Source organism: Pseudorasbora parva, chromosome 12, assembly GCF_024679245.1.
Source record: "Pseudorasbora parva isolate DD20220531a chromosome 12, ASM2467924v1, whole genome shotgun sequence".
Lineage (NCBI taxonomy): Eukaryota > Metazoa > Chordata > Actinopteri > Cypriniformes > Gobionidae > Pseudorasbora > Pseudorasbora parva.
The window spans coordinates 43,290,543-43,306,110 of record NC_090183.1 but is presented as its reverse complement, the minus strand read 5'-3'; the positions used below and the strand labels follow the sequence as shown (position 1 = coordinate 43,306,110).

Genomic DNA, 15,568 nt, shown 5'->3' with positions numbered 1-15,568 from the left:
ATTATTAAAAATGCCACTATTAGAATTTATTTTACATGCGGTCAGGGCTTCTGACGGACTTTTTGCTCTGTGTTGCTTATTATTTTGTTAATATATTATTTTATGTATTTTATAATATGTTAAATTATATTTTATTTATAGCCAGTAAGCTACACACACACACACACACACACACACACACACACACACACACACACACACACACACACACACACACACACACACACACACACACACACACACACACACACACACACACACACACACACACACACACACACACACACACACACACACACACACACACACACACAGGATGGGTTTTCATGTTTTATGGGGACAATCCATCCATAGACATAATGATTTTTATATTGTCGAAATTCTATCCCTACCCCTGAACCATCACACAAAAACGTATGCAATTTTACATTTAAAAATAAATAAAGAACGAAAATAATAGAAAGAAAGAAAGAAAGAAAGAAAGAAAGAAAGAAAGAAAGAAAGAAAGAAAGAAAGAAAGAAAGAAAGAAAGAAAGAAAGAAAGAAAGAAAGAAAGAAAGAAAGAAAATCACAATGTGATTTACTAGCTGGTTTTTGTCATAGGGACCAAAAAATACAGACAGACACTATACAAAGACACAGAGAGAGAGAGAGAGAGAGAGAGAGAGAGAGAGAGAGAGAGAGAGAGAGAGAGAGAGAGAGAGAGAGAGAGAGAGAGAGAGAGAGAGAGAGAGAGAGAGAGCAATATTTGTTTTATGGCTGGGTTTTGTGTCTTTCATTTGCTATCAGAGATGAACAATTCAGTTGATAGTAGTAGCCTATATCTGATACAAATACAGACATTGCATTTCTAATGAGTTCCCAGGGAAGGGTGTGGGGTGCACAAATGGACGCTTATGCACTAAAAACCAGGTGTTGGCATCAGTGGGCTTATAGATTAGCAAAACACATTACAATAGTTTGCATTATCAGCATATAATGCAATACAAAGATACACGTTTTTTTTCTTTTAACCTTGCAGTTATATTGAGCACAAATACATCAATCATCAATCGAAAAAAACACCCGAGCCTGAGTGATGATGGCCAAAGACAGTGGACTATTAATTTCCATCAGGCATCTGCGGGGCACATGCCGTCGGTGGGGTCCTTAGAGTTGCACAAATCTACGCAATCAGCTAAAGAACTCAATGGCGACGGCTTATATGCGAGATCGGGATTGAATTTAAAGAATGGCAGGTCTGACATTATCATTTAAGTCTTTTTGAGTTTTTAAGATTGTTTGTTTGAGAATGCCACAATGGTAAATGTTCATATTTGTGGTCGGAAAGTTTATTTTATTTGTAACACCTAGCCACATGCTAGATATCCGGTTAGCAAACATGCTAACACCACAATGTTTTTATTGTTCATACGTGTTTTGTTTTGATGACATTATTTAAAAACACATCGTGAAATGTTGGATATGTTCATAATTGATTATAATAGTACGCTACTTGCTAGATTTCTAGCTTTTTTGTGGTTTATTGTCGAGCATTCTTGTAAACGAAGTCAAAATTGGGAAATGTAGCTCACATTTTAAAATGTCAGGGGTGTAACTAAGAAAAATTTTCAAAACACAAAGTGAAATATTGGAAATGTACATAATTGATTACAATATCACACTAATTACTACATTTGTATAAATACATAAGTTTAGTCGATCCTTCGTGTAAACAGTGTAAGAATGTCAGTCTAAATTTGGAAACTTATTTACCACAATAAAAAAACATTGTTTTTATTAGATGTTTAAATGTTTTGCTATTTTTTTTCCACAATCCTAAGCATTTCAATGTGCTTATGGGTGTGCAAAGTATTTAAAAATAAAATAAAAACAAATATCGGGAATAATGAATATATAACTAATTATCCATAATTATCTCTCTAGTTACCAAATTTCTATCTCTTTAGTAGCTTGTCAATCTTTAATGTAAACAGTTTAATGTCAGTCTATATGGGGAAACTTTATATAAAAAAACCCTATATATTTTAAATGAATCCTAAGCTACTAAATTGGCTAACTGTGCCAGTATTAGATTATTGTGTGTTAAAACTTCCCTCTTCTGAAACATTTGATGAAATCGTGTGTTTAAGATGCAGCAGTCAAATATGACTTGGGTCTGTCATGTTTACATAGATAGACGTTAGACTCAAGGCCAGGAACTAAAAATAGCCCTCAGCTGCACTATATCCTAAAATACACACAGATGCTTTGACCTCGGTTCCTTATACGGTGGCGTGAGTCGAGTATCAAATTGTTTTCTCTTTGTCTCTCCTTTTCCAAAGGCCTCGCCTGGTGTTTGGATACTGTGTCTAATCCCTTGGCGATACACAGGGGATTTGTGATTGTGTAGCGTCACGTCGGATATCTGAGCTTAAACTAGGCACCCGCACTCAGAGACCATGTACTGCCTCCAGTGGTTACTCCCGGTCCTCCTGATCCCAAAACCGTTGAATCCGGCCCTGTGGTTCAACCACTCCATGTTCATGGGCTTCTACCTGCTCAGCTTCCTGTTGGAGAGGAAGCCGTGTACCATTTGTGCCTTAGTCTTCCTGGCGGCGCTGTTTCTCATCTGCTACAGCTGCTGGGGAAACTGCTTTCTGTACCACTGCCACGACTCTCCACTGCCGGACTCCGCACACGACCCCAACATTGTGGGCACCTAGATTCGTTTTTCACCCCTGTCTCGATCCAGACTGAGAGTAGAAGAGCCGCGGGGAATGCTGGGAAGTTTCAGTTCGCTATACCCATGTCGAAAACCGCTCTCCGCTGTAACACGTAACAAAGCGCCCTCGCCCCCCGACTCGAGTCTCCTCCAAGGGCGTCTGATGCTTGCATGGGTTCCATTCTCGTTGTGTTCGGTGCACTTTCATTTCTGAATGCTGAATTTTTCCAAAGGGGTAGATGATAATGTGTGTGCGTGTGTATACGTTTGTATATTGCGATTTTGGGTGTCAATAATCAGTATGAGTCCAAGTGTTAAGCGGTTAAACGCCAGATGAATTTTGTCATGTACGTTGAGCTGAAGGCGTGCTTCTGCACTGCTGAGTCGGCTCAAATGCTGTCACCACTTTTAATTCAATAAAGTTTCTAATGATCAAATTCGAGCTGCTGTGTGTTTGTGTGCATATGAAAAGTTTTCTTTATTATTGACAGTGTGACCATCAGAACAGCTGTGTGCATCAATCATAAAATGATAGTTTTCCCACCATATACAGATCCGTTCTGTGCATGCATTTCTCCAGGGGAACGTCATGGTTGAGCAAATACAACCCATAGTGCGAGTCTCATTAAAGACAGAACTAGAAAGACCTGCTCACTTGGTAAAGGTTTTGTTCATAGATGTTTTTAAATGGCTCACCAGAAAAATGATACATTAAATTGAATTCTATAGTTTGTTATATTTTAAAAAAAAATGCTTTGAAAATTATAAACAAGAAATGTCATATTCTACCTCAAAATCAAAAGATTAATTGTTATATTACAGTAATGAGTGAGTTAATTACCAACTTGTAGGTCTGATAAACATTGTATTTCCTTCTTGCAAAATATACATTTTTCTTTGATGGATGTGAAATACAAATGAGATTGTGCTTTTTTTTAAATGTAAAATACCGTGACAGTTATACTGGTATGATAAAAAAAAATGCTTGGCATGGGATGAACTGCTTGGGAATGTAGAAGACAATTTGGTAAGATTTTACCCCAAAAAAACGTGTATATCACATTAACAATTCATGTTAACGGTGCTTGATAAAAATCAAGCTGTCAAATGACTAATCGTATCCAAAACAGTTATTTATTTTAAAATACATAAATGTGTACTGTGTATAATTATGTATATATAAACACGCATGTATACATTTAAGAAAATTGTTACAATTGTTTATATTTAAAATATTTATGATATAAATATAGAGTATATACATGCAAATATTTCTTAAATATATACATTTATGAGTGTGTATACAAATAAACATAATTATACACCGTACACACATATATCATGCAAACACACTTTTATTTTGGATGTGATAATTAGTTTGACAGCCCTGGAAAAATACTGTTCGTTTTAATATTAGTCTCGTCCATTAAATAACATTTAACTTTTCATTTAAAAAATGTGTTATGTTGGAATTAATATGAATTGAGATGAATACATGCTTTAGAAGAATTGTATTGTTAGTTAATTTTAACTAATGTTAAAAATGGAAAAGTGTTACAGCTGTTGAAGCTAATGAATGGTTGGATTTTGGTGTGCTTATTACTGAGAAGTTGCTTTAGTGCTTTACCACAGTTATTGGACAAGTCACAGTTATCTTATGTACATTTATTATCAATATATTTCATGTTTACTCATTTTGATACATATGAACTATAGAAGACAGTTTATTCATAAATATTTCACTTAAAAGTTAAAATTACATAAAATAATAAAACTGCATATTAAATACTTGGCAATATGTGTACAAACAGAGGGAATGTATTCGATCAAAACCTCACAGTCCCTCAGCATCCCCATCACCAGATGCTTGCGATTGAGTTTGGGATCTTCTATAAGATTGTGATTTCCGTTTCCAGGTTCTTGTACGCCTCGTCCTGTAGCTCGTAGATCTGATCCATACGCTGGAATGCCATGTGACCTTTCTTACCTGAAAAAGAACAAACTCAGTCTGGGAAACAACACAAAACTACAATGACGGCATCTCTGCACTTTACAATGAGTATTATATTTAGTATGGGGATAAATGACATGTCATTTAAAAGAAGATAAGCACATAAATGATTCCTAGTGAATGAAGCAAAACTTCAGAAAACTGAAGTCACTGTCTGAAACTTGAAAAATACTACCTTCACTTCTAGTCATAATAGAAATTATTTAACCATGATCATGAGATGAGACATTTTTTGGAAGCCGTTCTCAAAACTGACAAGCCTTCATTCAACACTGTCTATTAAAGAGAATAGTTCACCCAAAATACTGGCATGATAAATACGAACTTCAATGAATATTTGAATGCTACCGATCTGAATTGCAGCCTGAATCATAATCGCACCGTGTTCATTCGTTGGCCAGAGGAGAACTGAGTCTGGTTTCTTTCAACGTTTTTTTCTCCATTCTGTCATCTGATGGAGTTTGGGTTCCTTACCGCTGTCGCCTCTGGCTTGCTTATTTGGGGACACTTAATATTCAACAATATTATTGATCTGACTGCACTCACACTGTTATATGAGAACTGAAGATGAGATCTGTCATCAATATGATTTGGTATTATAACTTCCCAGAACTGTCTCAAACAATTACATACACAAACATGAAGAATCCAAATCAAAGAGAACATGAGAGCGTTTATTGCTTTCATCTGTGTGCTTTGAGGAGCAAGTCATTTATAATTTGTGAAATAAGCCACAGTGGCTTCTCTGATTGCAGCAACTTCTATTTTTCCACATATGATGGAAATGCTGCTTTTTTTGCATATTGCACACAAGTTTAATTCGAACTTTGGATGGAAACAGCTACTGACTGGCCGGGCAGCAAAGCAAGCGTTTGGATTCAGACACATGCATATGTGGTGATAGCGTGAGAAATACAGCATACATGACATACATGCAGTAATCGCAGCTTAAGGGTCACGTACCAAAGGACAGTACGGTCTCGCGTGCGGCGTTCCTCAGGTCTTCATCTGTGGAGCGCCACAGCTCAGCTACCTGCTCTGCACTCTCTGAGGCCTAAGAAACACAAAACCACTTAAATAATCCACACAGAAACATACAGTATAAACAACAAAACTCATTACAAGAATGCATATTCATATTATTATTATCACCATTGTTGTGCTGCTTAAAGGCACAGTATGTAAGTTTAGCTAAAAAACGCTTATTCAAAGCAACGGTTAAAAGAGCTGATTTCTCTGGATTTAAACATAGCTGTAAATGTTTTTGATAATGTAAGTACACATCAACAAAATATATAACCCTGTTCTAGTGGTTTTTAGATCTGGTGGTCTTACATTTGGTGCCTTTAATACTTTTGTGGAAACTGATACATTGTTTTTTAAGGGTTCTTTGATGAATAGAAAGTTTGAAAGAGCAGAATTTAAAAAGACAATGTATTAATAAATATACACAAATGTATTAAATATCAACAGCAGTAAAAGGTCCTTGAAGAAGCAGCTGTAGTGTCAGAACTTACCTTCAGACTTTTCAGAGCCAGACAGGCCTCAAGCCGCACATGTGTGTTGCTGTTCTTCAACAGATCTGTGTAGTGAACCACTGCCTATAAAACATCCGCACAACTACATCACGTGAAAAGCTCAGCTCTTTTAATCCACACTTAAAATGCTTGAATGTGATTAGATTAGATAACAGTAGGAAAGACAGCTTTGTGAGAAACAAGATGAAGCTAATGGAGTTTAAATGACTTTTGCATAGATTCTTTCCTTAATCGCTTGGTATGTGTAGTAATTGTATTTGATAGCAAGTTATGGCCCATTCACACCAAAAAAGATAACTATGACGATATTACTATATTATGATTAACACCAACACACAATAACATTCTTTGTATTTTAAGCGTGTGGTGTCTGTCACTTTAAAGGTGCACTATGTAGTATTTTTGCAGTAAAATATCCAAAAACCACTAGGCCAGTGTTATATATTTTGTTCAGTTGAGTACGTACAATATCCCAAATCTTTCTAACTATTTGTAAATTGTGACAAAATTGTTATTTTAACCAATGAGCCGGGATGTCTGAGCATAGCGTCTGAGGGAGTCGCCTGTCAATTGCATTATATCTGCTTTACCCTCGGTTTTCAGGTTTTATTTGGCAGAAGTGCTTTACTCCTGGCAGTGTGAACAAGTGTCACATCAGCGCTGAGCTAACGCACAGAGAAATGTCATAACGTAATTTTCAACATACTCAATTGTATCTAATATAATAAACAGAGCTGCGTAACTTCATAGTCATGACCGGAAAAGTGGAAATAGCGCAGGCGCCTATGTCCCGTCATAATAAAAGTCCCGCTGCTCGCGAGGCGTGTTTGCTCAGCTCCACAGCACTCGCTCCTCCTCTGCTTCACACTACAGTAACGTTAATAACTGCATCCATGAACATGATTTCTGCCCGAGTCCTTCTTTCCCACCGGCTATGAGGTGAAGACCACATGTCGCAAGATGCTGCGCTCAAACTTGGCATCATCAAACTACGCCTTTGTTTTCAATAGGCATCCCCTATCGGACGGAAAACTGCATAGTGCACCTATAAATGCTCAGGCTATTTAAAGTAGGATGGAGGCTGATTGGCTGTCAGTATTTTTATTGTTCGTAAGCTTATATAAAATAAAAAAAATTCCAACGATCTCGTTCCTCTGTGCTATTTTCATTATAGGTGTGGTGCAGACTATTCTTTTATATTAGAATTGTTTTTACACTATTTCGTTATCATCCGTGATGTGAACAGGCATTTAGGCTGCTTCTACCTTTGCCCTGAAGGATTTGGACCGCGAGGCCCTGCTGAGGCAGGACGTGGCCGCTGAAGCCACCTTGTGATTGGCGTCTGTCTGTAGCTTGGCCAGGAGCTGTAAGGCACGTCCTGTCGGCTGCAGCTCAGAGATGCGCTTCCCTTTCAGCTTCTTCAGAGCTCGCCTCCTCTTGGGACTCTCCAGACAGGCTATCAGATACACTGCAGCAAGCCGATCCGAGGGAGAAACACAGAGGGAAGTCTCTTAATGAGATCTGTTGGGAAGAATCTTTGAGGGTGATTGATCGATGTAGAAAGCAGTAAACTCACAGTGACCCATCGAGGACAGAAGCATCTGTATTTACTGAATGTCAGCCTAGTTTCTGTGACGTTTGCATCCTAAAGTGAGATGCGTCTGCAAACACTCTGTGCTGTTACCTTCTTTAGAGAGGAGAGAGATGTGCTCGCCAAAGTCACTTATACTCCATCTGTTGAGGTAGACTAAGAGCTGAAACACAGTCACTCGGTCTGCAGTGCACAGAGTCCCAGACGCCATCATACAGCTGCACTGCACCTGATACAGCAACTGACTGAAAACTGCAGAGAGACGACACACATCTGGCCTTTTAGTAGCTTTAGTAGATTGTTTCACTAGTGTGACAATAAAATTCAAAAAGAACACAAAATATATTTATTATTTAGCAAATTATTGGATGCTAGCTTAAGAATTAAATTCTGCTGGAACACTGAATATTATAATAATAATAACAACGACAACAACAATAATATAGTAATATAAAATAAATACAATTATTTTACATATAATAACATATTAAATATTTTAGTTATTTGATAAATTAAATATATGACAATGAATAAATCATACACTGAAATAATCTACAAAACTTTATATAATAAATTAAAAGACAATTAAGTATTATTTTGAAGATATCTTAATTCTGAGCAACAATGAATAGAATATAAATATTCTTCAGAAACATATAATATAATAATACAAATAAAATAATATATAATAAAATAATATAAATATAATAAAATTATAATAATATAGTAAATTATACTATAAAATATTATACATATTATAAAATATTGGTAAATTTTATTTACAAATTGATGGATATTAGTTGTTTGAAAATTATTAAATTCTAATTTTATTCTACAGCTCATTAGATTATTTCAAAGACAATAACAATGTTTTTTGTAGTATTATTTATGGAAAGCTTTAAAAAAAAAAAAAAAAAATCATATTTAAAAAATAAGAATTCTGAGCAACAATACAGTAGAAATATCCTGCAGAAATGAGTGCAATATTTAAAAAGTTTGTGAATAATATTCTCAAGAAAGAACAGAATATACTGAAATACTCTAGAATACTGTATATTCCCTTTTATTTCACTGCACTCTGCCTTGGGTATATTATATCAGTATTTTGTGGACATCGCACCTGCATCCGTCTGGCCTGGCTGCTTGGCTTTGACTTTGTGGGTGTAATGTTTGCGCAGCGTCCTGAGAAAACCATCCGCGGGGCAGCAGAAAGGCAAGTCACTCTCGCAGCAGTCCTTCCAAAATACTTCAATCCCCTTAGGAGCTCTGACCAACACTGAGACACATCCACACACATGACTAATGCATCTGCAGCGTTTCACATTGACACCGTGACCGCGAACAGTATAAAGTGACAGTCAGAGAGCACAAATGCATGATCTAGGGTTACTCTTAGATTGTATGGAAAAAGAAAACGTGCCATAATCAATCATAGACTAAAGGTTAGTAGTGTAAGGCTGGAACAAACTAGCTGATGCTGAAATGTCTAAATCGCTCTGAGAAAACAAAGGAAATTAGCATCATTTGAAATTGTGCAACTGGTACAAATATCTCAACTCCACAGAAGTAAACTAGAATATCATAAATGTTTTAAGAGTTTAAAGATATCTTTCCTTGGTGTATGGTGGGTGTGGCTTTCAGCCATTTGGCCTCTCTTCCATTCAAGTCTATAGGACTTGATTAATGCAAATTCTCATTGTGAACTCGTGTTTCCATTTGAAAAAGTTTCAAATGGTTCTGGGTGTGCATCTGGTTCTGGGTTTTTAAGGGAATGTTGCAAAGAGCTCAGGGCTCGATTTTGTAGTCAGGTCAGCCCGTAATGCTGGACGTCTCAAGATAGCCAGCATTATGTAATTTTCAGAAGTCAGGTATATATTTAATTCTTTACTTAAGAGTCTTTGATGTTATATGGACTGGGCTACCTTTAAATTGATTATGTAATTGGCATTATAGATTTACCTGACTGTTAATAAATTGTTACACTTTGATTGATTCTGACTTGCTCTGGAATTATTCAGATCACGATCGGGCATAATTTCAACAAAGGGTTAAACGGAATAATTAAATGTGTAGTTAAACTATTAAATATGAATGACCAAATAACCAATTGGCATTCTAACCTAAATTCTAAATTATGATTAAATGGAGTCAGATAACGAGGAATTGGAATAAAGTCCCTTTTCCCCACTGAAAAGACGAACGCGCAGCGACCTTCACCCGCCGATCGTTAGCCTCCATTGGGACGATTTGGGCCGCCTTACAATTTGGTGACCAGCCTTTGGGATGTTGCAACCTGGACGAGTAACGTCTTTTCAGCAAAGTATTGGATTTTAAAATCAACAAGAGGTTTGAGCTTCTCTTTAGCGGTTGTGGTAAGTCAAACTTTTTTTTGCCTTTTTAGAAATGTTTAGGGAAAAACAGACGCATCCCATATAGACACATGCATAGAATGGGTCGGAAAACCCAATGTTAGACCGGAACCGTATTCCGGTGGATTTAAGAATTTAGATACAATCACATACCAGGGATATGATAGCGACAGCGCAGATGAGGAATTAAAACTCGTGTTATGGATTTTAAAATATCTCCTTGTTAGCATACGTAACAAGAGATTAAACCTAAACTGGAAAAACATCTTCCAAATTATTTTCTGGAACTCAGTGAAGAGTTGTAAATTTGAGCATTTTTAAAATCAGCTAAATGCTTTCTCCATTGCTTTATTAGCTTTGTTGCAACAAACTAGCAACACACGATGAGAACGAGCAAACAACAGAATGAAACATCTAAGTTTGTAAACAATTGGAAAACATTTGTGATATGATAAATAGAAATTGATGCATTTGTTTATGAAAAGCAAAGTGGAAAAATAGGCTGATGCATATGCAACATGTAAAACTTAGGAAACCTTTTGGTTTGATCAGAATTGGCTACAAATATTATTGCTACACAGCAAAATTACTCGTGACTAGAAATGATAAAGAGAAGTTTGAATAAAATCGATTTGCCCTGCTGAAAAGACCTTCACCCGCCGAACATTAGCCTCCGTTAGGACGATTTGGTTGGCCCTTACAGTAGTGTTTGTAGGAAATCTATAAATCTCTATTTTTAGGATCTAAGGAGAGATATCTCAGTGGTGTACTCATCTACTCATTCAAGGCCTGGTATGTTGCAAAACTTACGCTCCGTCACTGAGATTTCATCTATCATCTTCTGTGCCAGAGCAGCCATTTTTTCCAGCATGTCAACTTGGCGGGACAGTTCCTCCATGATGTCTTTATGCACAAGATCGGAGTCAGAATGCTTCAGTGCCTGGGAGGAGACAGAAATTGAAGTTATGCACACTTACACAAAGTAGCAAAATATAATAATGATTATTGTGTGATTAATCAACACTGGTTTGATGAGACCTCACCGTCAGCAGCACCGCACACACACTGAGGTGGGTTTCAAGAGCTTGATCCAGACTGTAGACTCCTGTACTGAGTGACGGCTTTACTGCACCACCTCCTCGCTGTCTGACCTGCGCTTTACTCACGTCTTCTGAGGATGGAGAGTTCTTATCCTGAGATAACAGACCCATGCTTTTCAGGGTTTTCTCATTAAACGAACCAATCCTGAAATAAAATACAGTTTGGCCTTAAATAAAAAATAAAAAAAATGAATAAATAACAATAACATAACTAATATATATATATTTATACTTTTATTAATAAAATAATCAATATTTATCTGAATTAATATTTTCTTTAAGCTGTAACCATGTTATATATTGACATTTTTTATATGCAAAAAATATATGTAATATCATGATATTAATGCAAAGGTAAATTAAACATAATGTTTATTTAAATATCCAATTGTAAATAAAGTAAAATAATATGCATAGGCATCTGACCTTTACCTGACAAATATTTCATGAAAACATTTCATGCATTGCTCCACTTCATCCACAAGATGGCACTTTAAGCCTTCATTTAACCTTTGATCTATTTTCCCTCTTTGCATGCCTTTATACAGACTTATTCATTGGCCCAAACAGTGAGATCAATGCTGAAGTTCAAAATCTGTTAACTTTTTTTATGTGTCCTTGATACATGTTACATGTATTTATTTACTATAGTAATAACTATAAATTAGGCATACCAATAATTACATGCAACTAACCCTAAACCGAACCCTAATCCTAAAGTAAGTACATGTAGTTCATTAGTATTACTTAGTACTTAAATGTATAATTACACTGTAACAGTGACACTAAAATAAAGTCTAACCCAAAATATTTATTTTGCATGAATAGATTTGTCATTTAAACTCTCTAAAAAAAATGTGCCGACTAACCCAGTGTGCCCGAGTCTGATGCTGCCCAGACATGAGATTTCATCTTCATTACAATCTGTAGAGAGGAAGTCGAAACTGCCCAGCACTTCTTCTTCCTCTACTGCTAGTGTCTGAGATGAGGGCATCTGTGGAGGGTCGAGGTCCTTCTAACATCAGGATAAACAAGTAAACTGACATTTTCTTTTACACATCAATCTATGGCCCTTTCCCAAATGGCACACTTCATGTGCACTTTCCATGCACAAGACCGTAGGGTGTCCCATTCTTCATTTAATCTTAAAGAAGGGTGATCGTGAGCTCTCGAGCCCTTTGCGGCTTCAGCTGAGCCCACAAGTTTGGAAGCTACACAGAGGACTTCTACCCGGCAGTCAAAGCGGCATTACATTGTGAAAGTGCGGACTCAGAGGAAGACTGTGGGGCTTTAGGGTGCCATTTGGGACAGGGACTTTAAATATTTTGAAATGACTCTACTAGTCCATAGGTTCACCCAGCTCACCTTCAAGACCTCGCTGAGTTGGCGTATCTGCAGATCTAGTTTCTTTAATGTCTCCACGTTGCTCGTTTCCTCCAGCGCTTTATTCAGTTCCTCTAGCAGTGAACTGACTCTCTTAGCCACGGCTCTCTTCTGTGCTCTGCCCACTTTCCTGTCCTGCTTAAACGAGGTCTCCTCTTCAGCGGCCTCATCTGGGGCCGTCGTCTCTTGTTCTCCTTCACCTGTGCTAGAGGTCATTTCTACATTTTGCTTGAGGATGTCAGGCGTGCTGTAGCGGTGGAAGAGGAATATAGAGTCTCTCTTACTGCCCGCGGGACTGGGGGAAGCTGTGTCAGTCTCTGAGGGCCATTCCACACTCTCTTCTGCCTAGGGTTATGAATGGAAAGAAATTAAACAAGCCTGCAATTCTGAATATTTTTCGCAACTATTTAGCTTTTTTATTTAAACAAAATGTGTTAAATATCTTAAAGGGTTAGTTCACTCAAAAATGAAAATTCTCTCATTAATTACTTACCCTCATGTCGTTCGACACCCGTAAGACCTCTGTTCATCTTCAGACACAGATGAAGATATTTGTGTTGAAATCCGATGGCTCAGAAAGGCCTTCATTGACACCAATGTCATTTCCTCTCTCAAGACCCATAAAGGCACTAAAGACGTCGATACAAAGCCCATCTCACTACAGCAGCTCTACAATCATTTCAAGAAGCGATGAGAATAGTTTTTGTGCGCAAAAAAATGAAATAACGACTTATATAGAGATGGGCCGATTTCAAAACAAAGCTTTGAACCTTTATGAATCAGTGAATCGATTCATGATTCGGATCGCGTGTCAAACTGCTAGCCTAGAAATCTAGACGCACCCTAGCGGCAGCAAATCTAACCTGCCCGTGAGTGTCGTCTAGCAACTCTCAATACTCTCTGAGCTGTATTCGCCTAACTCTAGACGGGCCAATCACATCGTGTATAGAGTCGGTGGGCGGGGCCATAATGACGACGGCCGAGTTGCGTTTGCGTGCTTCTAGTAAACACAGAAACTGGCGAACGGCGGTCTTTCGAATCAGCTTTGACCACGACTCTGGAAGACTTGGAGTTAAGCTTTTCTCTGAGAAAAGAACAAAGAATGGCACTGAAGTCATTCTTAAAAAGGGAAGATGTGTTCGGAGTTTTGCTGACCGGATACGGTGAATGTTTAATCTGTCAGCGAGCTCTGCTTCACCTTCGTTGCTCTGGTTGGTGTAGCGCTATCCTATCGCATGCAGAAGGAGTTTGAAAGACAACCGTTTATCCGCCCCTCAGATTGAGCCGTCAATGGTGAGTTTCCAGAGCAAACATCTTGATGTGGGTCTGGCTTGTCAGGCTACCAAACTGCTGGAATCATGTGACAATGGCGATCCGAATCATGAATCGATTCACCGATTCATAATGGTTCAAAGCTTGGTTTTGAAATCGGCCCATCACTATATAAGTTGTTATATAGTGTTGTTATATCGTTAGTTTTTTTGCGCACAAAAACTATTCTAGTCACTTCATAAAATGATTGTAGAGCTGCTGTAGTGAGATGGTCTTTGTAACGACGTCTTTAGTGCCTTTATGGGTCTTGAGAGAGGAAATGACATTGGTGTCAATGAAGGCCTTTCTGAGCCATCGGATATCAACACTAAGATGATTTTGTGTTCCAAAGATGAACGAAGGGCTTAAGGGTGTCGAACGACATAAGGGTAAGTAATTAATTAAAGAAATTTCATTTTTGGGTAAACTAACCCTTTAACAGATGCTTTCTTAATATATAAAATATAAAAATATTATTATTTCAATAATTATTTTATTTTTATTATATATGTGGTTATTGCATTTGATAATAAAAGATAAAGCAACACACTAAAATCATTATAATAATGTATTTTAACTATTTTTATTTAAAATATTTATATATATTTTTTAATTCCATATGAAGTAAAATATCCTAAATAATGGTTTCTTAAAATATATTAAAGATGTTAATCAAAACAAATACATTGTACAAAAATTGAAATAAAATAAGTATATTAAGTACTTTTCTATTTTAATTGTAAAAGTGGTTATTGCATTTAGTAATATTAAAGTAATATTTTTTATTAGTGTCTATTTTAAATATATATATATATATATATATATATATATATATATATATATATATATATATATATATATATATATATATATATATATATATATATATATATTTATTTTTAATATAAAAAAAATCTCCCATAAAGTAAAAATAATAAATGGTTTCTTAAATTGTACTATATTAAAATATAATAACATTTAACAAACAAACAAAAAGTATAAATTATATAAAAATTCTAAATGGATAATGATTTATTTATTTGATTATAAATTGGTTATTGCTTTTAATAACAATTATAATATGAAAAATACAGTAACATTATATTATGTATTATGGCATATTTTTGATTGTTTTATATTTGGTATCTTAAATATTTTTGAAGCCAAAAAAGCAAAACATACATACATACATATACACATACAAAGAGAAAAAAAAACATAAATTCATACATCTTCTGTGGCCGTCTTCAGAAGATCGTCATCCTGTAATTTAGTGTCAAGAGCAGGGTGGCGTGTGATTGGTGGGTCGCTTGTCTTCTCATAGGCAGGAGGACTAAGAGCATGGGTGGAGTCAGCAAGGTAGCTGAGTAGAGACACGCCCCTTGATTCACGTGAGCCAATGGAAAAAGATCCATCTACATCCTGTATCTGACGCACCATAGACTACAGCAAAAAAGACAAAGACCAAGATCAAATCATGTGAACTTCAGATCAGAAACTCTTCAGGGCAAAGACAAGAGTTTAATGAGGTGAAGTGGGTAATTTCTGCATCATTAGCATC

At 36.4% G+C, this 15,568-nt stretch overlaps 2 protein-coding genes across 8 annotated transcripts in view; one reads left to right on the top strand and one right to left on the bottom strand.

The window, feature by feature from the left end:
• Window positions 1-1,120: 1,120 nt before the first annotated feature.
• Window positions 1,121-3,141, top strand: blcap (bladder cancer associated protein). Its single transcript, XM_067458538.1, has 2 exons — window positions 1,121-1,238; window positions 2,325-3,141. The coding sequence occupies exon 2, from the start codon at window positions 2,442-2,444 to the stop codon at window positions 2,703-2,705; it is 264 nt and encodes an 87-aa protein (XP_067314639.1). The 5' UTR covers window positions 1,121-1,238; window positions 2,325-2,441; the 3' UTR covers window positions 2,706-3,141.
• Window positions 3,142-4,143: 1,002 nt separating this feature from the next.
• The window catches only part of ripor3 (RIPOR family member 3), a 52,659-nt gene continuing 41,234 nt past the window's right edge, over window positions 4,144-15,568 (bottom strand). For 3 of the 7 annotated variants that reach the window (XM_067460415.1, XM_067460416.1, XM_067460412.1), the window contains exons 13-23: window positions 15,238-15,450; window positions 12,679-13,041; window positions 12,183-12,328; window positions 11,257-11,458; window positions 11,024-11,153; window positions 8,965-9,120; window positions 7,938-8,096; window positions 7,519-7,721; window positions 6,233-6,316; window positions 5,679-5,769; window positions 4,147-4,691 (exon numbers count right to left, since the gene is read on the bottom strand). In XM_067460415.1, coding sequence (XP_067316516.1) covers window positions 4,594-4,691; window positions 5,679-5,769; window positions 6,233-6,316; window positions 7,519-7,721; window positions 7,938-8,096; window positions 8,965-9,120; window positions 11,024-11,153; window positions 11,257-11,458; window positions 12,183-12,328; window positions 12,679-13,041; window positions 15,238-15,450 — 1,845 coding nt within the window. In that variant the 3' untranslated portion in view covers window positions 4,147-4,593. Of the gene's footprint in view, window positions 4,692-5,678; window positions 5,770-6,232; window positions 6,336-7,518; window positions 7,722-7,829; window positions 8,097-8,964; window positions 9,121-11,023; window positions 11,154-11,256; window positions 11,459-12,182; window positions 12,329-12,678; window positions 13,042-15,237; window positions 15,451-15,568 lie in introns of those variants that run through there. The other 4 variants (XM_067460413.1, XM_067460414.1, XR_010908679.1 and 1 more) reach the window with 4 other exon arrangements.

Coding starts and splice junctions, on each gene's coding strand:
- blcap (XM_067458538.1), top strand. CDS start 2,442: ATGTACTGCCTCCAGTGGTTACTCCCGGTCCTCCTGATCCCAAAACCG.